This window comes from Podarcis vaucheri (assembly GCF_965113315.1).
Source record: "Podarcis vaucheri genome assembly, chromosome: 5".
Lineage (NCBI taxonomy): Eukaryota > Metazoa > Chordata > Lepidosauria > Squamata > Lacertidae > Podarcis > Podarcis vaucheri.
Window position 1 is genome coordinate 56,483,956 of NC_138763.1, and position 27,605 is coordinate 56,511,560.

General features: G+C 39.4%; 1 protein-coding gene across 10 annotated transcripts in view; it reads right to left on the reverse strand.

Moving 5' to 3' along the window:
* ATE1 (arginyltransferase 1) overlaps positions 1 to 27,605 on the reverse strand; it is a 73,051-nt gene that overhangs the window by 17,604 nt on the left and 27,842 nt on the right. For 8 of the 10 annotated variants that reach the window (XM_082222777.1, XM_082222772.1, XM_082222776.1 and 5 more), the window contains 2 exons: positions 21,377 to 21,558; positions 18,352 to 18,451 (listed from right to left, as the gene is read on the reverse strand). The exons of 1 other annotated variant lie outside the window; for it this stretch is intronic. In XM_082222777.1, coding sequence (XP_082078903.1) covers positions 18,352 to 18,451; positions 21,377 to 21,558 — 282 coding nt within the window. Of the gene's footprint in view, positions 1 to 1,633; positions 1,748 to 18,351; positions 18,452 to 21,376; positions 21,559 to 27,605 lie in introns of all 10 variants that reach the window. One more of the 10 variants, XR_014219879.1, reaches the window with a different exon arrangement.

A 27,605-nucleotide genomic window follows, 5' to 3' on the forward strand; every position in this document is an offset into this window, starting at 1 on the left:
GGGAGTCTGTATGCATGCAGCTGAAACAATGACCCAACTATCCAGTCCAAAAGTGATTTGGTCATTAGATGCACTCCTATGTTAAATGGATCCATCTACCACAATTAGCATAGCCACATAATTATTTAAATATTTTAAAACTGAGGATCATCTTAACATTTTTTTTCCCGCACAAGAAGGCACCACTGTGACTTTATGCATAAAATAGCATTTTAAAAAATTAACTCAGTGGCTTTGTTCACACGTAATGCTAAATGATATGTTTATGGTACATGTAAGAGTCTCAACAAGACCCAGGTAAGTGCCAGGCTTGACCGTTTCGCCTGCCCAATCCTCTTCCAGGATAGACAGGAAGAAGTGCCAACTTGAATAAAATATTGTGGGGGGAGGGCTAAGTAACTGATCACAAGATGTGGCACATGCACACCATTCAAATGGCAGTGCCCATCAACTTTGGGGGCAAAATACCTGCTCTCATTGGTCAATCCCAGATGACAGTCCAGCAGCTGTAATTTGAGCTAACAGACTTTTAAGCAGCCTTCAAAGGTAGCCAGGCTGCCTCAGTCACACATACTGTTGTTGTTTAGTCATTTAGTCGTGTCCGACTCTTCGTTACCCCATGGACCACTGCTGTCTTCCACTGCCTCCTGGAGTTTCGTCAAATTCATGTTGGTTGCTTCTATAACACTGTCCAACCATCTCGTCCTCTGTCGTCCCCTTCTCCTTGTGCCCTCAATCTTATGAGGGCACACATACTACAGTCACACAAACTCGGGTCTGGAGGTTACCAGAGCATGGGTAACTGTGTGGAACTTATCATTGTCCAGGAATGGCTCACAACACTCAAATGGTAAAAAGTCCTTCAGTTCCACAATACTCTGTTCTCCAAACAGAGGTCAGGATCCAAGTACTTCCAGACTGCAAACTTGATCCTTTAGAAGTGCATCCACAACTCCACTTTGTTAGGTTTGTTTGATCTTATCTTGCCAATGTATTCATGATCAATCACAAACACAGAAAGCTACAGCCAAGTACCGGTAAGTGCAGCATGCTTCATAGCATCTCTGGATATTAGTAGTTTTGCATGGATGTTGAGTCACATGGGAGACAAATGGAAATGTGGAGCATAAACGATATGGAACCAAGCAGCAGTCTCCCAGTCTTCATGGAGGAGGAGAACTGCTGTATTTCTAAATTTCATACCACGGTAGCTATACTGAAAGGTGTCAAGAGGTCCAGGAGAATTAACAGGGCTACACTTCTCCTGGATCCAAATGGATCCAAACTAGTGACAGAAACCTTCTCATCAGCTGAGTGGCATAGCTGGATACAATCCAATATCATGGTAGGTGTACTGGGGTTGGTGAGTGAGAAGACACCTAAAACCGATTAAGCAGCTTCCCTGATAACTTCTTAAGATGTAGTGATTCTTAGTAGCATTAGCATAAACATAGCCTACTAGAAACCCAATAGAGCATTTTTCATCCTTGTGCACCATTAATGTTCTCTAAGAACATGTATAGACGTATTTTGTATAAAAGGGCAAAATGCTAACGGCAACGTGAAAGAAAGGTAGACAGATTCCCTATTGTTTTGAAGACGATGCTATTAATCCTGTTTCTGCCAAACTGACCTCTTCTTGGGAGAAATCTGATAGTGTAGAAATTCTCATTTCCTTTTCTCTCTAGCAGGGTAGACACCACTGGACTATTCAATTTTCACTAGCTCTCCGGAGAACCCTAACAAGCTGTACCCAAGAAAAAGAAGGGAAAACAGCTATTATATGTGCAGCACGTTGATTTGAAGAATTTGAACTGTGCACTAGAAATGAAACAACAGGCTTCTAAAAGTTGTTTTAAAGTGTATTGCCTATAACAGATATAAACATTCTTGGTTTTTGTACAAGCTTTTACAAGCTTACAAAAAGTATCAGTGACTGCCATGTGAACTTTGTGTAAAAACAGTCTTAATAGAAAACACTGAAACAAGAGCTTGAAAAGATCTGTTAGGTCATTTTGTCCTGCTGGGGTAGGAAGTTCCCTCCAATAAGGTCTCAATTTTTTTGCGGTCTCATCTATGAGCTGTAAACATCCCCAAAAGGAAATTCCCCCACAACACAAATTCTATTCTTAGCAAGCATATTAGGATCCGCCACCCCAATTTCAGCCTATCCTTCACAGTTTTATATATTGCATGACTCTGATGCAATATATCTGATGCAAAATTCCCCAAATGAATTTCTTACAAATCCAAATAATTTACATTTCATTTCAGAGAGCTGTAAACTCATCTTATATCAAGGATCTTTTATATTCTGCTTGGGGTAGAGTCTGAACATATAATGAAACCCAGTCTTCCCCAGTCTTCTGCCTGCTATGAAGTTATGGACCTCAGAGAAAACTATGCCATTGCTTTGTGACCTATTGGCTCTGAAAACAAAGAACACAAGTTGCCTCGTTCTAGACTTAATTTTAAAGGACCAGCAGTGTGGCTTTGAATATATTTAACATGCTTATTTACTTTCCTCAATTTTTAAATTAGCCTGATCAAAACTGGCAACTTTTGTTATACGCTCTTATCTTATTTTTATTGGAACATTGCTTATTTGCTTAGTTATATTTATAGTGGGTTTTATTGTTGTTAGCTGCATTGGGAATTTTTAACGGAAGGTGGGATACAAATATAATCAATAATAAAGCAAAGCTCAGGGTGGCTTCTTGTTAGAAAAGTTGCCTTAACTATATGTTAACATTCAAATCTTTTATTACAGTCATACCTCGGGTTACAGATGCTTCAGGTTGCGCGTTTTCTGGTTGCGCACCACACCAAACCCGGAAGTACTGGAACGGGTTACTTCCAAGTTTCGGCGCTCGAGCATGCGCAGAAACAATAAATCACGCTTTGCGCAGAAGCGCGACCCACGTGTGCGCAGATACAGCACTGCGGGTTGCAAACATGCCTCCCGCACGGATCATGTTCGCAACCCGAGCGTCCACTGTATTCAGATTTTTAAAAACCTGACTTTTACAAAATCTGTATAATTCTGTCAGGCAGTGAATTATATGGCCTCCTTTTACTGATTGAGAGCCGAAAGCAACTGGAAAAGATAGAAGATTTTGGACACACATCATGAATGAAGTGGAACAGGACATATCTACAAAAAGTGTTGAGATATTCCAGAGAGAGCTGGGGGAGTGAGACATCCCAATGGCTTATTGCTAAATGGGCTTACTTTGAACTAATAAATATGTCCCATATTTATGAGACTATCAGACAATAGGTTTTATAAAAGACCTAAAGTTATCTAAAGTGAGAACTTGCTGAAATCTTTCAGCAGCTTTAACAGGAAGAATTATAAACAATCCATCATCACACTATCATAAAGGTCACTACTGAATAATTTGTCTTAAGAATTACAAGGTCCAGAGAAAAGTAAAAACTCTCAAAAGAACTTTTAATGTTTCACTCTGGGCTAAAACAATGGAATGAAAAGATTATGAAATAATCCCTACAGGACCAATAAACATTATTTAGTCTACATCAGATTTTGTACCTTAGCTCCAGACTCCTGATAACAGAAATAGAATGTTTATGGATTTTCTACTGAGGTTAAGATATCTGAATGTTTATCCAAAACTTAAATAATGTCCAAATGACTGACAGGTATCAAAAGAGTTCTCGTAAGAAACCAAATATTACAAGTATGCACGCACTCACTGGGGTCAAATAAAACAAAATGGGTTAATCTTTGTTTAAATATCATGTGCCTCTGATATCGTTAGGCTGCAATCCTAACTACAATGACATGGGAGTAAGCCTCACCGAGCTCCATGGGACTTACATCCAAGTAAAAATACGCAGGATTGAAGTCTTAGCTTCTGTGCATTGTCTCCTTCGTAAAATGAATCCATAATACAAAAAGGTCTAACTCTTATAGTTCCCATTTCTTTCTTCCCCAGCAGAACCACTTTGTACTGACACACATAATCTGGTCTGGAGTGCCTCCAACCCTCTGAAGTAGAATGGTAGGTGGGAACGAGCCAGTGCAGGAAGTGGAAGTCTCCTTGTTTTAAGTCATTTCCACTCATGGAACTCAATACCACCACATATGCTTGCAGCCCTGGAAAGCATACTACTGAACAGCAAATTCACAAATTTATTCTGCTTAAAAACTCCCAGCATGCGATACTTTTGAGACTTTGGTTCCAATATGCCTAACATTTGTTTGTATGATATATTGCTATATTAAAGTTCTTTTAAGATATAAAAATTAATAGCTTGTAAGTTTAGTATAAAACATTTTGAAATGTTGTATATAAAATGGCTTCAGAAGGAAAGTAGATCAGCTTAAGGCACCAAAATAAATTGTATATTTAAAAAAGGTACCACTTCAGTTTAAGAATCCTTTACTTAGAACGAGGCAAAGAGATGTTTTACCGATGTGTAGAGATTATATATTATACTTAAAATAGATTATGACCAATGGATGTTCCATTAGGGCAAACAGGGCACTGCTCTACCAACCTCAGCTTGCTATCCATAAGCCCCACCACCTGCCTGCATCCTTATATACTGTGACCATGGCTATCAGCTACCTCCTCTTTAGTCTCAATATTACCTTCAGCAGGGAGGATGATGGTGACAAAATTAACATTAGTTGGCTGTTGCTCTACCTACTATTGGCCTCCATGCATTCCACCCTACCAGTCCCAGCGGGCAGCCGCCGCCACCAATTTTCACTGGGAATTCATGGGTGAGAGAGAAGCAAAAAAAGTTCTAATTACATGAATTTAGTGTATCAATGAACTAAGACTTTTTGCTAGAGCTTTCCTTACTATCAAATGATTTCACATGAAATGTGAACTATTCAACAATATAATACATTGGGCTAGTGGGGAAAAACACCCCTTTCTCCAAAAAATTCTCCTCACATTAATGGACTTCTGCATGCCTCACAAAAGACTGCACAATTTTCAGTACAGCTATTTAAATTAATAAAGTGCAAATCGTTCACCTTCTTTTTTTAGGCTCCCCCCCATCCTTTGTGCTTCTGAAGCTTAACAGCCCCTGCTTCAAAACTGTTGGAAAGAAAAAAGGGTGGGTTATATAACAAACCTGTTGGAGCTCAATCCTACTGAAGTGTGTTCAAAAAACATTCTGTGTATCTGAAGAAGTGTGCATGCACACGAAAGCTCATACCAAGAACTAACTTAGTTGGTCTTTAAGGTGCTACTGGAAGGAATTTTTTTATTCAGAAAACATTCGCAATTGCTACATTCCTACAACACATTTTGTTGGCTTAGATTGTATACATTTTAAAGTTGTTTCACTATGGCTTTCCTAACAATGAACACTGCATTTTTAGTTTATCCAGAAACGACTTTAAAATATATATAATGTAAGATAGCAAACTGTGTTGCAGCAATGTAACAATTTAGGTAAGCAAGAAAATCTCCAGCAAAAGCTTTAGGGTGTGGGGAATATTCAATCCAGTTTGATGAGGTTTGGGATGCATCTCAAGTTGGGTGGCCACCGAAAGACAGAAAACACACCGCATGTGCTTTTACTTGTGTCTGTGTGTGTATAATTTAGAAATCAATGGAATAAAATTATTACGCATCTCCCCCCTATCGGGAAGGACTGTAAGCATGTACCTGCTTTGTCTGCTATCCAGTTTGCTAACTGTCAATGTGCAACTTCAAGATCCCCGTTGTCCCTTTCAGCCAAATATGGACAGGACAGCCCTTCAAACAGAAGTCTATCCTCTGCAAAATAGTTCACACAGCCACCACAGTCTCAAGAGCAGCTAAAAGGTATCCAAGGGGCTGGACAGTGGCAGACTTTGGTCTTTCAAATTTTAGTGGCACCCTTTTAAAAACTGTTCTATGACTGCCTGAGGAGGCGTCATTTAATGTGTGCTCTGCCTTCTAAATAAATTTTATACAGCATCTTACACCAAGTCTATCAATAATATAACCAGTAATGTAAAAGATGAAAAGATGCAATTTAACAGATAAAAGCAGCATCAAACCTTGCTGTTAAAAATCCTTTTTTAAAGCATGGGAGACACAACTGGCATCAAAGCGTTACTGATGAGGTTGCCAAACAAATCTCCTTAAAGACATTGTTCTATGAAATAAGACAATACCTCTCTCTGGTGGTGATCATCATCCACCATGCCTTAGTTGGCAGAGACACCCAGAAAAAAAAGGCTCTGAATTTTACCACAGTGAGCAAAGAGTTTGATACTCAAGGAGGATTTTGAAGATCAGCTCCATTAATTTGGAAATGGATTCAGTAGTAGTGCAGCTGCAAAAGAATTTGTGAAAGCATCTGCAATCTAACATGCTTCAAATTAACGATAGCTTACAGACTGTGTTAAAAGGCAAGCCTGTCCACAACACAGAGAAAGCAAGCCTGATAGCTACCAGCACATGGAAAAATGGGACACGGATATTTGTGTTGGACAACCCTTTCTAGAACAACTTAAAAACAGATGATTGAATCCAGGCTCTATGTTCTTCCTTTGTGGTACTGAAGCCCAAGTGCTATATTTTTTGTAATAATAATTATGCAACTAACTTCGGAGGCTTACAAAACAAAGATGGGAATCTGCCAGCCTCTCCACTATAACAAGGCATGCCACAATTTAAAGAACGCACTGAAAACCTTTTGGCTTTCAAACATCAAAACTATTTGACAAACTGCACACGCATAAAACGCTTAATATCCCCACTGGTTCTTTTGTTTGGCAGCTTTTTTTGTACAACATTTCAACACCGTGTGGGACTCTAGATGCTGTTGTTGGAAACAAGGCACCATGTGGAAGCCTACCCAACTCTATGCAATGTTGAAGGACGATACAGTACATCTAGGAGTCACCAATTATTGCTACTGACATTTTCCTTTCAAAACAAGCTGATTGTGTCAGAATGGGTTCAACTGCTACTCTAATATATTATGAAGTAACACCTACAACAATTTCCCTGCTCTCATCCAATTAGAGATTGTATCAGGTACTTCAGCATGGAGGAAAAATGCACCCTGGATTTGTTCTAATCCTTTTTAGCCAGCTGCTTTAATATAACAGAGGTAATAAGTAGTTAAAGGTAAAGATAAAACCTGCTGAGTAGCCACTGTGAATGACAGGAAAGAAAACCTATGCATGCTCTGGCAAGAGTCACCATTTAAATTAAATCAACTTTAAGCTCAACTCTCCAGACAAACAAAAGAAATAACAGTTATGTTTGAAAAGGAACAAAGTTTTAGATATGATGGTCATCAACACTGGCTATCCCAATTTTACACGCAGCATTTCCTGCAATGTCCCTGCAATGCAAGTGTTTTATTACACACTTGATATGGCTGGGGTAGCCAACGGCAAAGCCTTCTCTAAACCCCCCTTTGCTGTAATAGGTATAGACATTTTCACACACACCCCTATTAAATATAAATCCCACCCTTTCACCCAAAGGAGCCGAAGGTGGCAAACAACAAGTGATACCACACATTAAAATCATCCTAAAAACAATTCAAGAAAGACTTCACATTTAAAAGCATATTGAAAGATAAAGATCTTCAGTAGGTGCCAAAAAGGCAACAGAAGCGGTGCCTGTCTAATATTCAAAGGGAGGGCATTCCAAAGGGTAGGTGACACAACCCTGAAGGCACAATTCCTACACTGTGCGGAATGGACCTCCTGATAAGATGGTATCTGTGAGAGGCCCTCACCTGCAGAGCACAATGTTTAGCTGAGTATAAAAGGGGTGAAATTATCTTTCAGGTATCCTGGTCCCAAGCTTTACAGGGCTTTATACACCAAAAACCACGTACTGTATAAATGTTAAGGATCCTGATGTTATTCAAAGCAATAGCAAAGACTCCTGAGATGATCTACAGATCAATTTATTTACACCATAAAGTGGAAAAATACTTTAGTGATGCAAAATGTTCCACATTCTAGATTGAATTCACACATACTATGACCAACTACAAAAGTACTGAGCAACTGGGAGGGCAGAGTCTATGGACTGCAATCATGCAAGAACATGGACAGTGAAGGCCATTCTCAGTACAACATCAGTCAGGGCTACGAAATGTCCTACTCTTTCTTGAGAAGTATATATATATATACTATATAATCTAGTGGGAGATTGCCCAACAAAGAACTGATGCTCCAGGAAAGATAATTTATATTTATATAAGATGAATGGCACATTTCTAAAGAACACCCCTCTGCATGCTTTGGCAGAGTAAATCGTAGCACTCTCACAAGCCTTTATATGAGCTGCCCTCTAGTTTTGATCTAATTCATGGCAATCTTCTTTGTGTTCTGCTGTGATTAGTGAGTGTGTAACTACACCAGAGCATGAATTAGACATGATAAAACTCTCCCTAGTGTCTCATTCAAGAACAGTTTGTCTCGGGCTTGTTATGGGAATCTGGAATTAATCTTTCTGGCAGCTCTCTTTGACAGCAGTAGTCAAATCACCCCTAATAACTCAGCGGCTATTAACCCCCTTCCCTTCCCCCTCAACTGACTTTATAATCAAGCACACCAAGATTTAAAAAAAATGGAAGAGTGGAAGTTTAATGTATTATTTCAATTGATTATGTGTTAGATTATTAACAAATTAACATTATACATTTTATATAAAAATATATTCAATGCACTACCTTCATGACACAGAATGTAAACTTCCATCTAGTCTGACTTAAACGTATGTTATTAACATATATTATTTGCATACAGAGCAGTGTGGAAATTACATTTTCCAACACGAATAAAGAGTTAAGTGTTTATGTCTATGGAAAGCATTCATTACCTATAATCATGCTTCACAGTTATTGGAAGGTGTTGCAAACCTGATTGCCTGAAACTCAGATTTTGGCCACATGCTACGTCAACTGCAACATATCACCATGGAAAATCTGAATGGAACGGACACTTCACCTCATATGACACAAAGCTGGCAAGGTCTGTCACTCAAAGTGGGCAGAACAATGCAAAAAGTTTAGTGGGACATCTCCAGGGGGTTTTAAGAAATGAAATGGAAAGTATCCCATACTCCTGTAGAGATTCTCCTATGCCTCATACACATGAACATTCAAACTTGGACAAGCAGTAAGCAGCGCAGCACTTGCTCACTATGGGCAGTATTCCACTAATTTAGTGTGCAAAGGGATTCCCACTAGTGCACCGGGACTTTTCTTCCTCTGCATCCTATCCCACCCTCATCCCCAAATCTGCTCCACAGGGAGGTTTATTCTGTTAACAAAGCAGAAATGCTTGCACTGATGGCACCAATTCCTTAGAGCCACACTGAATCCCACCCAAAATTTCTACTGTACAGACTTGGGCAAGTTACTATTTCTCAGTTTAATACACCTACCTCACATCTGCTATATTGAGACCTGACTTGGGAAGCAGGGAGAAATCAAAAACAAAGAAAGCCAGCTATGTTTTCTAGAGAGAGGGCATGTAAGAGAGAGCTTTGCTTCTACCCTTGAAAGTTACCTTTTGCTTCTGTTAACATGTAACCAACAGTGCTTTCAACAATGTACTCAGTCATCAACAGCGACAACGTCCTTGATCCTGCTGCCTCCTAATACAAATGGAGAATGAGACTCATAGGAGAGGTGGAGCCTCACATTTCACAGTATACAATGCTGTTAGTGATAAGTAACAGAGTTCCTTGAAACCGTCACTGAAAGGTAACATCAGTATCACAGTGTCAGCAGCAATATGCCTTACAATATGCAGGTGGTCTTTAAAAGAGTAGCTGTGAAACTTAAAACATTAAACTTTAAACCTTGTTTTTAAGACATTCTGTTAGCGCTAGATGCAAGTGACAGAGAGCAACTGCAGCTGCTCCAAATTTGCCGTTATCTGATTAGAGTTCTCAGTTTCCCCAGGCCAGGCAATCAGTTTGCAGCATCTGGAAAGGAATTCATTCAACTGCTCCAGCAGGTCTTAGTAGCCCTTGTAGGCCAATGCATAAGCTCTTGGGCAAGGAAGTTCCAGGTTCCAGGGCGAGAGAACCATCAGCAAAGTGGTTTGTGAATTGAACTCTTCAGTACTCATGCTGGGATGTGTGTGTGTGTGTGTGTGCGTGTGCGCGCGCACGTATGCATGCATACATAGGATTGGTTGCAAATGTCCAGTGTTCCTCCAGCACAGAGGAAATGTAACGGAGGATCTCAGAGGATTCCCAGTAAATGAAGAAAGCAATACTGAACACCAATCCACACTGTTCAGAAGAAATCATCCTATAAAATGAAAATCTGGGCTTGGCTTTCTAATTGCTCTAGAATATATATTCCCATACTTCCAAAGATCTCATTTTCAGAATCATGGACAATTTATTTGTTCTAATTCAAAAAGGGGGTGGCAGATCTGAACAATATATCAGTTTGCCTGAGAAATGTAACAAAACCAGTGTTAAGGGCAGTGAAAACTTTTAACTGATTCAACCTCATTAGTTTATAAATCATAGTTTTAAAATGCTTACTTTATTTCATGCTAGATCTTGTTATGCTTTATTTACATTCACTTGGCATAATACAGCACATTCTGCATGCCACTCAATCTCCTTGCAACAGGGAATGGGAAAATGACTGCTAGCTCTATGACTGAAGCTCTAAAATATTCCTATCACATGCTCTGCACAGGTGCATGACCTATTTGGCCCAGCAGCTATGGAAACCCTTCAAGATTGAATGGCCGGGGAGAAATATGCAAAATAAAATGTGAGTTATAGAAACCAAAGAAGATAGAAACTCTTTTGAGTTTTTACATTTCTTTGATCCGCTTCCCTTAGAATCTTAAAAGGGAAAAAAGAAGTGGTGCAGTATTAATTAGTACATATATATAGCTGTGGGTGCAATGTTCTTTCAGTGTTGCTCTAGAACTTATTTTACATTGTTTGTGAATCTGCTAAAATGAATCGCCAAGACAGAAAAGCAGCTGGTGTTGAGTGTAGGAAGTTCCCTAGCTCAGCATTGGATCTTTCAAATAAATGTGCCCCTACCCAAGCCACCACTGACAAACTCATCAAAGAAAAGGAAGCATCAAAGCTTCATTTAGAACAGCTTGTCTTCAGTGATGCAAAATTTTCAAAGAGTCACTTTTCAGAATATATAAAAAACCGAAGTACTCCGCATTATATGTTCTGCATTTATTGACACACTGATTACCTGAAGACATGGTGATAGAAGAGCATCTAGAAATCAACTGCCTTATATCAATGTGACTACAGTGGTACCTCGCAAGACGAATGCCTCGCAAGACGAAAAACGCACAAGACGAAAGAGTTTTCCGTTTTTTGAGTCGTTCCGCAAGACGAATTTCCCTATGGGCTTGCTTCGCAAGACGAAACGTCTTGCGAGTTCTTGCGAGTTCATTTCCTTTTTCTTAAAGCCGCTAAGCGCCGCTAAGAGCCGTGCTTCACAAGATGAAAAAACCGCAAGACGAAGAGACTCGCGGAACGGATTAATTTCATCTTGCGAGGCACCACTGTATTGCTACTTGTCATTCCATCTATTTGAAGCATCCATAATGAAGCAGCTTAATCTAGATAGGTCAATAAAGACAGTGGTCTGGTGAGCACACCACTGGCAAGCCAAACCTTGACCTAGAACAAATGTGCAGTTTCCTGGAGAAGAGATCACAGTTACTTCACACCTCCCTAGTCATTTTGCTGCTGCCCTGAGCTAAACCAATGTATATCTTCGTGTACCATGCAAACCCACCTCGTTGACAACTCCCTCCAAAACTAAAGTTTGTTCTTAGTGACAGCTCATTGCTAGTTTGGAGAGAACTTAACCACAAACCTGGGTTTGGATGATGCACTAAGCCAAAGCTTGGCTTAGCTCAAGCTCAGCAGTAAAGGACCAGGCATGAGTAAAGCAACTGTGAGCTCCTTGCGGGAGTTTGGGAAAGTTTAGAAAGTAAGCTACTGTCTTTACTGAACCATCTAGGTTTGACTGTCAGCAATGTGTGAACCAGGCTAGTATCTTATAAATAATAAGTATGGACCTCTGGAACGAATTAAGTACTTAACCCGAGGTACCACTGTACTGATTTTGTTTCAAATATTACTTTTTTATTTTTAAAATGGTCCTTATGGACCCAGATTGAGGAGGAAAAATACACAAGTTAAACCCAGTTGCTGTAGCCCTAACTTTCAGCCCTAACTTTCTGAGAAGAGAAACACTTCCCTAGATTAAGTCATCAATCAGGATCATGTCACATCACCACAACCTCCTTCTAGAGTAGTCTCATAAGGGTTTGCTTCTGCTCACTAAGAAATTTAAACTAGCTCCAACACATTTTGAATTATGCCACAAATATCAACCAACCACAAAAGAAAGCTGTCAGTTCTATATAAGCCTCTATCATAGGTCCTTGGCATTGTCGATAAGTATCACTACTTTAGCAAATAGCAGACTGTCATCTGAAATCAGCTAAAATACAATGAGGCTAATAAAGTATCCATCAGGAAGATGCGAAGTGCCAGCTGCGTTGTGTGTGGGGTTGGCAAGAAATCTGCAATCCTTTCAGTGTTATAGTGGCAGGCTCAGAAGAGAATGTGGCTAAACAACATCCTGTTGGGCTTTTGCTCTGCTGTGGTTTTCCATTTCTGCTTAGGCAGCAAAGCCAAGTTTACTGAAAAAGGTTAACTAAATTCCACAGCCAGGGAACTGTGAAAAAGCCAGAGCTCAGGGGATTTAGGCTGCCAAAGCTTGACTTTGCGGATGTGGAGTTGCAGACTACTACTGTACCATTTTTCAATGCTGCTGAATCCCTCAAAACCTAACCACAGAAAACTTTTTCTCAAGCACTGCACAATAAATACCTTCTGCTTATGACCACAGCCTATCAGAGGTATTTAGCGTAATGATTAATCACAGATGAATTGGCCTCTTGTTTCTATTCTGACATTTTGGAATCCTTTCTACTATTCTCTCTCCATCTGATATCAAGCCATGTCAGGAGAGTGAAATGGACCAACTGAAATAATTACATTTCCTGCGGCTTTTATGCAAATCTGGAAGAAGTTTCCACTAAAACACCTTGTTCACGTAATAGAAGATTCTCTAGAGTTTTAAAACATTCTGAGATATTAACATTTTTTTCAGAAGCTATTAGTTCGACTGTACACTTCAAAGTATACCTTCTTTAAAATTTGCGGACTCAACGGAAAAGTTTTTGAGAAAGCAGACAGCTGGCCAAAGTAAAGACATTGTGGGCTTAAATTGAAACTAATTTGCATGAAAATGTGCATGCCAAGAGAGCCTGAGAAATGCCACAGGGCAAGGAAGCTGAGCTTAAAAAACAAAATGAGTATCTTTTGACAACTCATATAAAAGCTTAAGGTTAATGAAGGACAAAACAAAAAGGTGTTCACATACAACCATATATTTTCCAGTCAAAAGAATATAAAGCAGGAGCTGTCCGATAGTACCTTTGATAGTAAAGGGACAGAACAACTTTGGAATAAAAAGCATGGGAACTTAAGTTTGGGCTATAGTTCATTGTATACGATTTTTTATTTTTGCTTTCTTACAGGAAAGTACTCAACCAAGCTAAAGAGAAAGAGCAAACTATATAAGAACCAGACACAAAGCCTTGACACACACTGCTATAAACCTTAAGTCTCAGTGTTCTGATCCCATGTTTGCAATATGTACAACAATATCACAACTGAGAGGGTGGAGCCAATCATGGGAATCTTTTCCACCAGATCATCCCCTTACTGGGAAGTTAATTATAATGCAAGATACATTGAAATTACCAGTACGGTGTCATAGTGCATGTATAAATACATAAATGCATAGTGCATGTGTAAATTAAACACACTGGGCGCTTTCAGGTTGGCAATCTGCCATCTACAGATATCAAAGATGCTTTTCCTGACTACTAGACATCCATGCCTCATCCTTATGTGAAAGCCAGCGAGTAATAAAGAAATGACATTAACTGTCAGCCAGTAGCAGTAGTCTTCCAAAGTCCAATTAAAGTAATGGAATGCTTAGCCTTCAGACAATCCTGGCCTGTTCAATTCTATGCACAGTATTAAGTGGAATTGTTTATGAAGGATATTGGCAAGCCAGAACGTGTGCAGAGGAAGGCAACCAACATGATCAAGGAATGATTGAGGAAGTTGGGCATGTTTAGTCTGGTGAAGAGGAGACTGAGAAGATGTATGATAACCATCTTCAAATATCTAAAGGGCTGTCACATGGAAGATGGAGCAAGCTTGTTTTCCTGCTCCAGAGACTAAGACCCGAACCAATGGATTCAAGCTACAAGAAAGGAGATTCTGACTAAACATCAGGAAGAACTTTCTAACAGTAAGAGCTGTTCCGAAAGTGGAACCACCTTCTATAAGAGGTGGTGGACTCTCCTTCCTTGGAGGTTCTTAAGCAGAGGTTGGATAGCCATCTGTCATGGATGCTTGAGTTGAGATTCCTGCATTGCACTAGATGGAAGAGATGAGCCTCAGGATACCTTCCAACTCTACAATTCTTTGGTTCTATGTTCTCCTGCTAAATCAAATAGGTCTCTTTATCACCATTATTTTTATATCTCTTTTAGACAAGTCAAGGTGATGAAGAATAACATAAATCATTGCTGGAAGGGAAGGTTGTATACTAGTTTGTATTTTCCAGCTGAATGTATTAGTGAGAGAAAATATAAAGAGCAAAAGGAATGAATCTTGAACAAAAAATTTCATCCCTGGGCCAGGCTCAGAAGAACTGGCTTTGGAGGCCATATCTACCATTTAAAATCTGCTTACATTTGAGAAAAAGGACTGATGGGTATGAGTGTTATAGGAGTGTTACTTCTAAGCAGAATACACAGCATAGGGCTATACAGACAGTTTGACCAGGTATAAGGGAGCTTCCTATATGTATGGAATTAAGCTGAACTTCCTTGGAGTTTGTTACTGAGTTGCATGTTTAACTTCTAGGGTTGAAATCTCTTTTGAGTCATTCAATTCCTTACAAACACTTTACCACCATAAGTGCTCTCTGTAGTTCCAAGGAAGGCCAATTTAGGAAGACTGTATTTCACACTTTCTGCCAAAAGCTGGATCAGCACATCTTTGTAGCATTTATGGAAAGAGTATCACATTTTTAGATGGAAAAGCCAGGTAACCACTAAAAATGCATTTTGTCAGGGCAATATTCTGTCTTGCTCAGCAGATGGAAGCACATTTCGAAACACCACTGCACTTTAGTAACTGGTGAGAAGCTCAATTTAGGCTGGAAGGAAGCTTTCCTAGCCAAACCAATAAAAAAATCTTTACACAGGAATATATAATTTAAAATAACAGGATCAAAGGATATGAAAATTACAAGTCAGGGTGGGGAAAAGTACTCTAGACCCAAAGATCAACTGTCATCAGTGATTTTTCCCTCATCAATCTATTAAAGTTTGAGGTTTATCTATTCATATGCAGGGGGCAGGCAGCACATTTGCAGCTTTTCCAAAGTGGCATAAGAAACATAAAAGATTTGCAAAAATAATTCTGCCCCCAAGCAGCGATCGTTCTTGAACATGAACCAGCCATCCTTATTTTGAAAGAAGTTACTGGCAAAAGTAGTGCTTCCATTTGTACTTCAAGGCAACTGATTTTCCCAACACATTTAGATGTTAAAGCTGCAACCATAGTTGCAACCTTGATTCACAGATACTATCTGACTGAGGAAGCAATATTACTTCTTATCAGGAGCCAGTCTTTTCATAAAAAGAAGGCAAGACAGGATGCTTTAGCCAGCAAATGTGGAGAAGAGGCAGACTTGGGGCTTAATTGCCTTGCTTGACATGCAAATGAAAAGAGCAAGTGGCAAGATCAGTGCTTTGGGTAGCATGCTGTGTAACAGCAGTATATGGACTACTGGACTGGGAGAGGAATTGGCGTTCAACACGATGGTGGCAGATTTATGATGTATACATTTAAATCTGTAAATGCATTTAGAGTTGATGCCTCAGGCAACAGAATATCTTGATGGGGAAGTTATCAAATGCATACTCTCTCCCAAACCATATTCTTGGCAAATCTGCCTTGAAGATTCATATCTTCCCATTCCTTCTAGAATCTAAGAACAGAGACAGAGAGCACGAGCAGAGGCTGGTGAGGTGGCAGAGGCAGGGCTGCACTGCTTACCTGGCTTCTCAAGACTGCACATTGGTGCTGGTTACTGAAGCAAGGGGTTCAGCATGGGCACATAAACAGGAGAGTCAGATGGGTGCTGCTGAGTCCACACTGCATTGATCTCTGCTGCCTCCCCACTTCCCATCTCAGTAACCAGCAGCACTGTGCACTATGGAGAAGCCAGTTAAGCAGCCTCAGTTAAAGGCACCATTTCGTATTTTTCAAATTTAGAACCATTCCATGCAGCAAACTGTTTCCAATGTGTGTTCCTAAACAATGGCTAGGTGAACAACATAATTTGAATGCTATTAGGTAGCTGATAGTGTGAGTGTGTTTAAAAAGCCTGGTTTCTCTATATAAATTTGCAACACACACATTTTTATTTTTTTAATGAAGCACCTTGAAAATCTAGGGAATGGCTGCGGTAGGCAGTAAGGTCACCATTAACACGGCAATAGCGAGGGAGTATTCAAGCCTTGCACAGGCTGAAACGGGAATAAACTTTTTACACTGCAAAAGAAAAGGACGTTACAAAAGGGAAAGCCTCTGAGACACCTCAGCCCTTTCACACTGGGAACGGCATCTGCCAGCTTGGGAGCCACTTCTTGTGTTCTGGTTTGTTTGTTTGTTGTTTCTACCAAAGCAGCTCTGTTCCCCAAGTGAATTACTCAGGAAGCACTGTTGTCCAGAAAAGGGAAAAAAGCAGTGCTGGAGGCATTACTTCTGGCCCAATAAATACACTTGCCAGAGCAAAATGGAAAGATGGCCCACAAGCCTCTTTATCGGGCTGTAAGAAGCCTCTCTTACCAATTCAGGCCAACAAACCTTCTAGCTGAATATTGCACATGCAGATTGGCAACACAGCTCAAGATAAGAGATCTTTCCCATGCCAGAGGTGATCCTTGGAGGTGCAAAATCAGGGTTTAATGCATGTGATGCATACATTCCTCTGCTGAGCTGACCCCTCCGTGCTTTGCAAAAATATCTTAGTGACCTGGTCTCCCAATTCTGTGGCCTGCTTTTCTACTGTATGCTTGATATTCTGTTATATACATATCTATATACAGATTTCCATATCTATATTTGCAGATAGTATGAACATCTGGACTGCAATCATAAAGAAACATTTACTGGAGAGCAAATTCCACTGAGCACAGTGCACATAAGCATTGTTAGAATATGAGATTTCCTCCCCACCCCCCTTTTTTATTATAAAAAATGGGAACTCCAAGCCATAACCCAGAGAACAAGACATCCTCAATTAACACATTCCTTTATATGGTGACATAAAACTAGTAATCAAACCCAAAATTTGTATTTGGTATTACTTCTTTACATTTTTCTTCTAAGCATTGAGCCAATAAGTAAGCTCTATACCTAGTCATCTGATGAACACTGGTATGGTGGTTCATTTACAGTGGTACCTCGGGTTACATCCGCTTCAGGTTACAGACTCCGCTAACCCAAAAATAGTATCTCGGGTTAAGAACTTTGCTTCAGGATGAGAACAGAAATCGTGCGGCAGCGGCGCAGCAGCAGCGGGAGACTCCATTAGCTAAAGTGGTGCTTCAGGTTAAGAACAGTTTCAAGTTAAGAACGGACCTCTGGAACGAATTAAGTACGCAACCAGAGGTATCACTGTATTTCTTTACACCAAACTAATTAAAGAAACCAAACTGTAAGGCGTTCAACAAAACCCAAAGATAGTCTATAGACGTTATATGATTTCAAATCATTAAAAACATACTAAATAAGTTTTTTTTTTACCAACCTTGAACAAAATGGCTGGTATCCAAAGAATGACTTTAGGGATGCCCAAGGGTTTTGGCATACTCAGTGGAATTTCTGGTTTTCTTTCCTTTGAACAGAAGATCTTTGCTCAAAGTCGCAAACTGCTTTGAAAGTCCTCTCAGTTTTAAATGTGGTTTGCTGGTGGCATGGGGGCCACTGTTTGTGAAACCCTAGCCCATAGTCTTCTTGGCATGTAGAACTAGTTGCCCAATTCATTGGATACCAGCCAGTAAATCTTATGCAGATAGGAATATAAAATACTCTAGACACTTGAAAGAAAACTGAACAGAAGCCAGCTCCATTTTGGCCAAGCCAAAGCAGGGAGAAGTCATACAGAACAGTCACATCAAACACCAGACTAAATTCAGACGCATTAATAAAGTAACTTTAGCCTTACCTTATATCTCATTTTAGGGCATGAATGAATGTAAAACCCCATGTAGTAATAGCATAGGTCAGAGGCCTTTTCATGAAGTTGCCTAGTAAAAGCAATTTCCCTGTAAAAGAAGCAATCATTCTGAATGGATAAAAAGATAATACCAGATAGATGTGTTCACAGATGCAAGGAGCTCTTATAATACAGCAAACGTGAAATAAAATGGAATGACCTAAATTTTGGCTTATGTTAAAGGGATGATTACATTTAAGTAAAGAATGGGAATAATAAATGCAGAGACAGTTCCGTATAAGAACCCAACAAAACCACAAACTCTTCTACTTAAGAAAGCCAATTTTGCATTTTGTCCTGCCAAGAAGCTAATCTGAAATTCAAATTGCAAGTGATTAAAGGCACCCTTTTAACAGGTTTCCTATTAATATTCATGCACTGATGTTCTATAGAAGTCTGGCCCAGTCATTGTATTCAGCGGGCTAAGACAGTACATGCAGACTTCAGAGAATTTTAAAATCAACAAGTTTCAGGAAGCTTGCAGTGAGTTTGAGTAATTTACATGCAAATATGCAGCAAGTGCTATTTTCCATATTTGGCGAGTGCTGTCTTCTGTGCTCGTCCCATTTATTTATTTGAAAGAAAAATTACAGTATTTTAGCTTTCTTCTTATTCAGTCTTGAGCCAGCAAGAGGCGAGCGGTGGTTCTGCAGCTTTACATCACTTGGAGACAGTTGCTTTCATCTAACTTGAGACAACACTCTAAGTGATGTGTGTGAAGAATGCACAGCTGCCAATTTCTCCTCATTTTGTTCTAGCCAGCAGTACTCCTACTTGGCCTTCCAGCCTCAGCTTTTGTTTGAAGTGTTTCAACAAAGTAGGTGGTAGATGAGGACTAAAAATGGTCTGTTGCTAATGGTCTGCAATTCCTCTTGCAGGTAGTGGCTGAGCCACTGTGGTATCCTAGATTTGGGGGGGGGGGCATTCTAACTGCTAAGGAAAAAAAGACAGACAACTAAAACCAAAGTTTAAGTAAGCCTGCCTGAATGACACAAGATATATATACAAGGGTAGCCAATGTGCCCATTATTCAAGCAAATATGACAACCCACTCATTGTAGGCAAATAAATAAATAAATCCCAAAGAAACATCTACAAAGACCTGAAAAGCACAAAGTCCATAATTTGCAGTCATTAATATTTGCCTTAATGACTTCAGGTAGCATTATGCATGTTGACTTATGCGTGAAATTTCATTTTGAGAGTAAAACCACTCAAACAAATTCCTTTATTAATATATATTATCTTTGTCCTTTTGGTTGCTTTTCCAGAACTAGAAGTTACAACATACCACTTCATCATTTGTCTAATGCATGGGTAGGCAAACTAAGGTCTGAGGGTCGGATCCGGCCCAATTGCCTTCTAAATCCGGCCAGCGGACGGCCCAGGAATCAGTGTGTTTTTACATGAGTAGAATGTGTCCTCTTATTTAAAATGCATCTCTGGGTTATTTGTGAGGCATAGGAATTTGTTCATTATTATTTTTTTCCAAAATATAGTCCGCCCCCCCTGCCCAAGGTCTGAGGGACAGTGGACTGGCCCCCTACTGAAAAAGTTTGCTGACCCCTGGTCTAATGGATTGGGTTCTTAGACCGTGGGTTTTTCTGAAGGGGCCCACCCATTTAAATATGTTTAAGCAATATTTTAAAATAGGATTCGAACTAATAATGCCACCAAGCTCAGGCAAGGCTTTTCCAAACATCCCTGAATAAAATTGGTAACTGCCTGCATAGTATCAAGTTCCTTCGCAGCTTCTTAAGGGCTCTCTATTCCTAGCCTTCTGTTAACTTAGGTAACTTAAGTTACTTTAGTAACTTCACATTAAGCCTTCAACTCCTGGAGGGAGTTCATATTTACTCCAGGTTTAAGAAGCTGGCAGCCTGACTCGTGAAAGCAGACAGAACCTAACCAACTTTACACCAGGGATGGGGAAATCTGTGGACTTCAAGATATTGGTTATCCCACTTTACTTCACCCTTGAAGACAGTTCTTTTCATATGCGTTTAAGTAAGCTTGTCTAGGTGTCACCTTACGTACTGTATAGCAGGCATGGCCAAACTTGGCCCTCCAGTTGTTTTAGGACTACAATTCCCATCATCCCTGACCACCGGTCCTGTTAGCTAGGGATGATGGGAGTTGTAGTCCCAGAATAGAGCTGGAGGACCAAGTTTGGCCATGTCTGATCTATAGGCAAGGGCAGCCAGTGTGTCTGCCACATGCTGAACTACAGCTTCCTTCACGCTGGCTGAGGCAGTTAGTGTTGCAGTCCAACATAAGCTGAAGAGCCAGGGGTTCCACACTCCACCTTTACAGTTTATTATATATAGTGAAAGTACTTCAGGCAACCCAAAACACTGCTAAATCAGCATATTATCAAGGAATAGGAAACTAAAAACATCACTATTGGCAGCGCTCCTGTGAGGGAAAAGCATTCCATTTGTAGGCAAGCAGATGTGAAAGTGTGGGATTGACACCACACTGGTCAGTTCCAACTGAAAAAACAAAGAAACGAAGCCACTCTCTGCATTTAAGGGAGTCACTTGTGGGAATGGTCCTTCATGCAAACAAACGCACAACATTATTATGTGAATACAAAACTGAGTGATGATGACCTGGTTTTGGATCTGTGAGAAAGGGAAGCAAAACAGCAACAGAACAGTCGTTTGAAATGGCCCAATACAGCAAAAGCTGTACCACACAGCTGATCTGGCCACAAGTTTCACTTCTTTCTTCCATCTTCCAAAGCAGATTAAACACTTTGCTTTAAACACTGATGTCAACCTAATTTAAATACTCAGACCAATTAAATTAGAACCTATGAAGTAAATGTTTTTCTTACTCTAAAAATATTAAAATATAATAAAGCTAAGCAGGCCTTTCATGTAAGACTTTGGTTTTCATTTTTCATTCTATGCTTTAAAATGCCAATAGACCTTTAAATGACTACTACATAATGAAAAAAATACTTCCTTACCTTAGTGCAGAGTATACGCCTAAAGATAGGGAAGAATAATCAGGATCATAGTAGAGATACACAGATGACACAGACTTTGGAAGGATGTCAATGACACCCACAGCAATTATCTTTCCATCAAACCAATACTGCTGGTGGAAAGAACCATAGCCACAATCTGGACCATTAGGTAGATTTTCTGCCTAGAGGGGATAGACCAGCATAAATTCAACTGCAAAAATTAATCAGTTTATAAAACTGTAACATTATCATTAACAATGAGAACCAATATGAAATTCAAGCAAGCAAATACACTGAGTAACGTAAAACGGAGTTAAAAGTAAGACTCAGCTCAGTGAATTAGGCCTTTCTTAGCTATCTGCCCCATTCACCAAAGCCAAACAAAATGACAGGTGGAAATCTGAAAGTTTTAGGTGTAGAAATAAGAGATTTCAAGAGATTTCTATGGAGCTATTTCCAAAACAGATTACAATATATTCACATGTTACGTTAATATTTATTAACTAACAACCACCAAATCTTGCTTTCATTGCCTTGCAGGTTTCCTTATATTGAAGTCTACTGGCCTCAAATGTCAAGCCTGGAAATAAGGGGGTTAACGTTTCTTAGCAGAGTTATGAGTGACACTGAAACAGATTAGCCATAAAATGAATAAACAGACAAATGAGTAAACAGAATCCAACAGAACAGATTCTGCTCACTGGTTCTTCATCTTTAAAAGATGTGGATAACTAGCTGCAATGTAGAGATATGCTGAAAAGTATACTTTCACAGGATGATGAGAATAAGATCATGCATGTGAAGAAAATTTATATAGGGAGCCAGCCCTAAGTTATAAAAAATTACAAACAAAAGCTTTGTTGGAGAACTATAAACTATATTCAACTGGATTATGCTCATTAAATTAGAACTGCTTGAGGTAAGCTCTCTGGAGGAAAAATGGGGTATACATGTTTGAAATAAATCAATAAATGTTAAGCACACTGGGTCCTCCCCTCCTCTTGCAACTTAAGAAACCCTTCTTGTCCAAGACAATAATCTAATTCACCTTCACTCCATCACATCAATCTTTTAGCATTTACGGGAATCTTTTCAACAAAACTGGATTAGAAAGGATTCATTTAATAATTCTGCAGAACAATATGATAAAAACATCCACGGCTGAAATATTTTTAGCTTCTGAGCAGCCATGCTTCATTTCTGCTATTTAAAACAGATGCAATGGATATAGGAGTTTTAAAACTAAAACGAATTCACATTTTGATTACTGTTGTTTATATAACATAACTACTATGCATAGTACTTTACAAAAGGACATTATTAATATATTAATTCAGTTACTTGAGCTGAAGCTACCACCTTCAATGAATCCAAAGACACTGGCCACATTTGGATCATCATAGCTCAGCTTAATATGCCAAGATACACACGAGCCTTTTGACCACATAAAAGCCCCTTTGTGGAAAAGCACAATTAAACTAGGTAGTGTCTAATGTACAATACTTTCCAATTTTGTTTGAGCCAGAAAACTATGTAGTTATTAGCTTCTCAACAAGCCAGTTTATTAAACCAACTTCAAACCATGGTTTACAATCCTGGCTTTTCTTGAAGGTAGTAACCAGTTTTCTGGTTCATATGAGATGGAAAACTTGATTAATTAAAAACTTCCTGGTTTACTCGTGGCACATGTGAAGGGGCTATATGCATTTGCAAAAAGGTTGTGTCTATCTCAACTTTATGAGTCAAGAAACAGCCATCAATAAGTGATGAATCTAAAGTAAATAAAAACTGAAATAAAACTATGAACATTATTCTTTATATACCACATACAGTGGTGCCCCGCAAGATGAATGCCTCGCAAGACAGAAAACTCTCTAGATGAAAGAGTTTTCCGTTTTGGAGGTGCTTCGCAAAATGAATCTCCTATGGGCTTGCTTCGCAAGCCGAAAATGTCTTGCGAGTTCCTGCGGTTCTTTTCCCCTCCCCCCCTTTTTCTAAGCCGCTAAGCCGCTAAAAGCCAGTAAAAGCCGCTAATAGCGTTAATAGCGCTAATTCGCTAATCCGTCAATGGGCTTGCTTCCCAAGACGAAAAAACCGCTAGACGAAGAGAATCACAGAACGGATTCTTTTCGTCTTGCGAGGCACCACTGTATGTGTAATCTATACTAATAGCCTGAGGATGTAGTAGGACAGATTTGCTTCAGCCTCTATGGTATCAAATGCCAGGATGACATTACTTTGTAATAATTTCCAATGAGATTGACACAGGAGGTTATTTTCGATTTTTTCCTACAGATAAAAGCTAGTTATAAATTCTACTTGAGTTCCTATTCCATTTTAACCAGAAGTTATTTGTCTGTTGTTATCCACTATATTCTGATAGCATACCTTTTTTTGCACCTAACAACCATCTTATGACGTCCTTAGATGTGATTTTAAAATTTATCCTGTACTCAGCATAAATAAATAAAAACTGGAAGTAACAGGAGGGTTGCAGGCAAGCCAAGACCATGGCACGAGACACAACTGAGGCTACATAGCAGGACTGCTTGGAGTTAAAAGAAGTTAAAAGAATCAGCTGATAATATTTGTACAAGTGGAGAGAGAACTGGAGGAAAGGGAAGAAAGGGAATGCAAAAGTCAGAGAACCAAGCAGGGAGGAAGGCTTATGCACAGTGTTTACAAAACTGGAAAGTGGCATTTAAGAGAATCATTTTAAGAGCATATAACTATTCAGTAATGAAATAGCTCCCACTGATCTGCATTTATCTTAACCAAAAAAAAAAAATATTTGCACTAGTTATAGCTGAAAAAGTACTACAAACTTCAAATAACCAAACAAATCTAGTTTATCCTCCAAAAAAATCAATCCATGGGCACAGCTTACTCCCATTAGACTAGTTAAGCAACATCAGCCACTTCAACAGTGATGCATGTCAATTGCTTCTGCTTAACGAGTTGGTACTTATAAAGAAGAGCTAGAAATCTTTACTGAGTCACTTCCCTGGTAACACAAATAAACTATTCTTTACATATAGACTGCACTTTTCTTTCCAATAATATGTTTATTCTTTTAATAATTTAAAGACTCTACATGAAAAAAATCAAACTGATTTTTTTGAAAAATGACTTTACTACTGCCAAGAGAGTTGTCTCTAAAGAGTTTATTGAGAATTCAAAAAAAAAAAAAAAACAGAACTCAGTCACATAAAGTTTAATTTTTGTTTTGAAATTATTTGTGACATACATGGTAAAGAGGCTTTGCAACGATCACGTGGGGTTTGCTTTTAGTTGGAGAATTTCAAAAATCCCTATAGCCTTGGATATTTAAGACTTTTTATTTGGCTTCTTCTAATTGAAAACATGTGCAAGTGGTGCCAAACAAAATTCAGTTCAAGATTCAAAATATCAATAAAAGCATTGCAGGGGGAAAAAATCCTTGGCATAAACCTTCCTTTTTTACAGCAAAGTGTACATAAGCACCCATACAGCCATACAAAATAAGGCAAATAATGGAAATCAGTTGCCTTATTTGACGAGGTGATAAAAGCTCTTTCCCCATTAAGTCTAATGATCCCGATTAGCCTTCATAGCCTTCAGGTTGGGAAAATGTAAAACTGGGTGGGGGTGATTAGATTCAGCAGAGAAAAGGAACAAACTCTCCACACATGGCTTCATTCAAACAGCAACATATCAAATTACTGGTGCAATTACTATAACCTGACAATTTCATTACACCCATGTGGTAGTTAACTCTTTAAGACCTACAACAAACAAAGTCCTCTTAGCTGTTATAAATGAAGTAATCTGAAGCCTCGACTCTAAAACCTGTTCTAATTATTCACCAGCCCTGGTTATCTGTTTTTAAGAAGCAAAAACAAAGTTGAAAGCATTTAGGTGCCTTTGAGGTTTCTTTTTATTTATTTTTAAGGAAAGGAACTCAAAAAACAAAATGGTTATTGAAAATGCAAAGCACATATTCTGCTTTGATAACTTCAAGTTTATATTTTGCAACGTAGGCTATAGCGTGTAAGATAGGTTCATCCTTTGTTATCCAAATCTGCCGAAATATTTTTCTCAAAGTAAGACAGGTTAACATGCATTCTCAGTGAGGTTTGTTACTTGCCACTCAACTGCAGGGGAGCACTAGAGAGAAGCATCTCCAGCATGCTGGGGTGGGATGGATGTGTAAAGAACCTACAAACAAATTCTGCCTCACCAAAAATACCATTAGTCAAGCATATAATACAAACCTGTTTTTCTAATGGCATGTATAAACTGAGCCTCACGGGGGCTCTGTGTGTTCTCATACTGATCTGCCTTAAAAAACTGCCCACCCTGTAAGGTATCCAACAGCAGTCTGTGCTAATATTTTGCATCAGTGAGTAAGGATTAGCCATCCACTCATGAAGGGGGGGGGGAGAATCTGCAAAGTATCCTATCAATTCTGATGGGGGTTTCAAATTCTCATGTTATGGCTAATTAAGGAGATCAGACAAGCTAAATCTGATCAAGAAGCCAAACACGTTTCAAGAAGGAAAGCAAGTAGGGAGTCAAGAAAGGAATGCATTTCAGAAGCCCCACATGCATGGGATAGGATATTTTAAAAGGTATCAATTTGCAATTCCAAGTGGATACTTGAAAAACAAAAGGGAAATTATGCTTGCTGCATTTAAATCTTTTAGTTATTAAGCTTAAAAAATCCATTATGTGCAGTTAATAATTTTAAAGAAACATGTGTCAGAAAAATACATCAATCAATTTCTTTAGTGAATATCCATTAATCAGATTTTGGGTTGTTCAATGTATATGCAAATTTATTTAGTTGCCTAACACAAAGTTGCTTTACATAGGGCAGACTCCAGGCAACTCACAATCAACATACAAAATTATTAAAAACTTCAGGCATTTAAAATTTAACCAAACCAAAATGGGAACTTAAATGCAAATTGTATTCATTCATTCAGTCTGTAATCCCAGGGCAGTGTACAAAATCAAGAACATAATTTATGGAGTATAATAACAAAAGCATAATACAGATCATAATAACAGACAGAGTAATAATAAAATAATCATAATAACAGTCATCCCCCTACACATAACAGGCCATAGATTTAATTGCTGAAGGCTTGGGTAAAGATGAATGTTTTTGCCTGGCACCTAAAGACAGGTGAGGATAGTGCCAGGCAAGCCTCTCTGGGGAGAGCACAGATGGGGAGCTACAACAGAAAAGACCTATTCCTGTGTTGTCATCCTCCAAACCTCTCGGGGACATGGAGAAGGACCTCAGGTGACAAGTGAAGGGTCAGTTCATATGGGGAGAGGTAGTATTTGAAGTCCTGAGCCAAGTAAGCTTTTATAGGTCAGTGCCAGCACTTTGAAATGGACCCAGAAACGAATTGGCAGCCAGTGCCATTGAGCCAAGATCAGTGTTATAAGCTGAACTTGTATTGTCCTGGTGAGCAACCTAGCCATCAAATTTGGCACCAGCTGAAGTTTCTGACCAAACTGTGGGAGGCAGTGGAAGACAGGAGTGCCTGGCGTGCTCTGGTCCATGGGGTCACGAAGAGTCGGACACGACTAAACGAGTAAACAACAAGAAGAAGAAGTTTCTGAACCATCTTCAGGGGCAGCCCCACATATAGCGCATTAGTGGTTACCAGAGCATAGGCCACAGAAATTGGGCTATCCCTGTCCAGATAGGGGCACAGCTGGACCACCAGCCAAAGAAGGCATTCTGGACTACCAAGGCCACCTGACAGTAATGGATCCAGGAACACCCCCAAGCCACGTACCTGCTCCTCTATATTGTTTAACATTCAAACTGGGCTAACATATGCCCTACATTGGGGTGGTGAGCTCTCAGGGGCTGAATGTACGCCTTCCATGTATCTCTATTTAGCCCTCAGAACTCTCCCCAGGCCTACCCCAACTTAATTCACAAGGGAATGAAACTTGTGGGCTGAAAAAAGATCCGCACCCCTGCCCTACTTCCACCCCACTGCCAAAACATCAGACTTGGCAACTGAAAACTGGCTAATGTTGGCTCTAATTCAGGGGTTTAAACGTATGTGTTCCTCACTGTGTGAGGGAAAGAGGAGTAGGCCATTTTGAAATGGGGAGCCTGTTCCCTGTGTGAATTTGAATCCTGACTGCTAACCACACGGGGAGCCTACATGCAGACAGCAGGCTACCTGCTTTAGAACATCTGCCCCAAATGTGGGCAGTG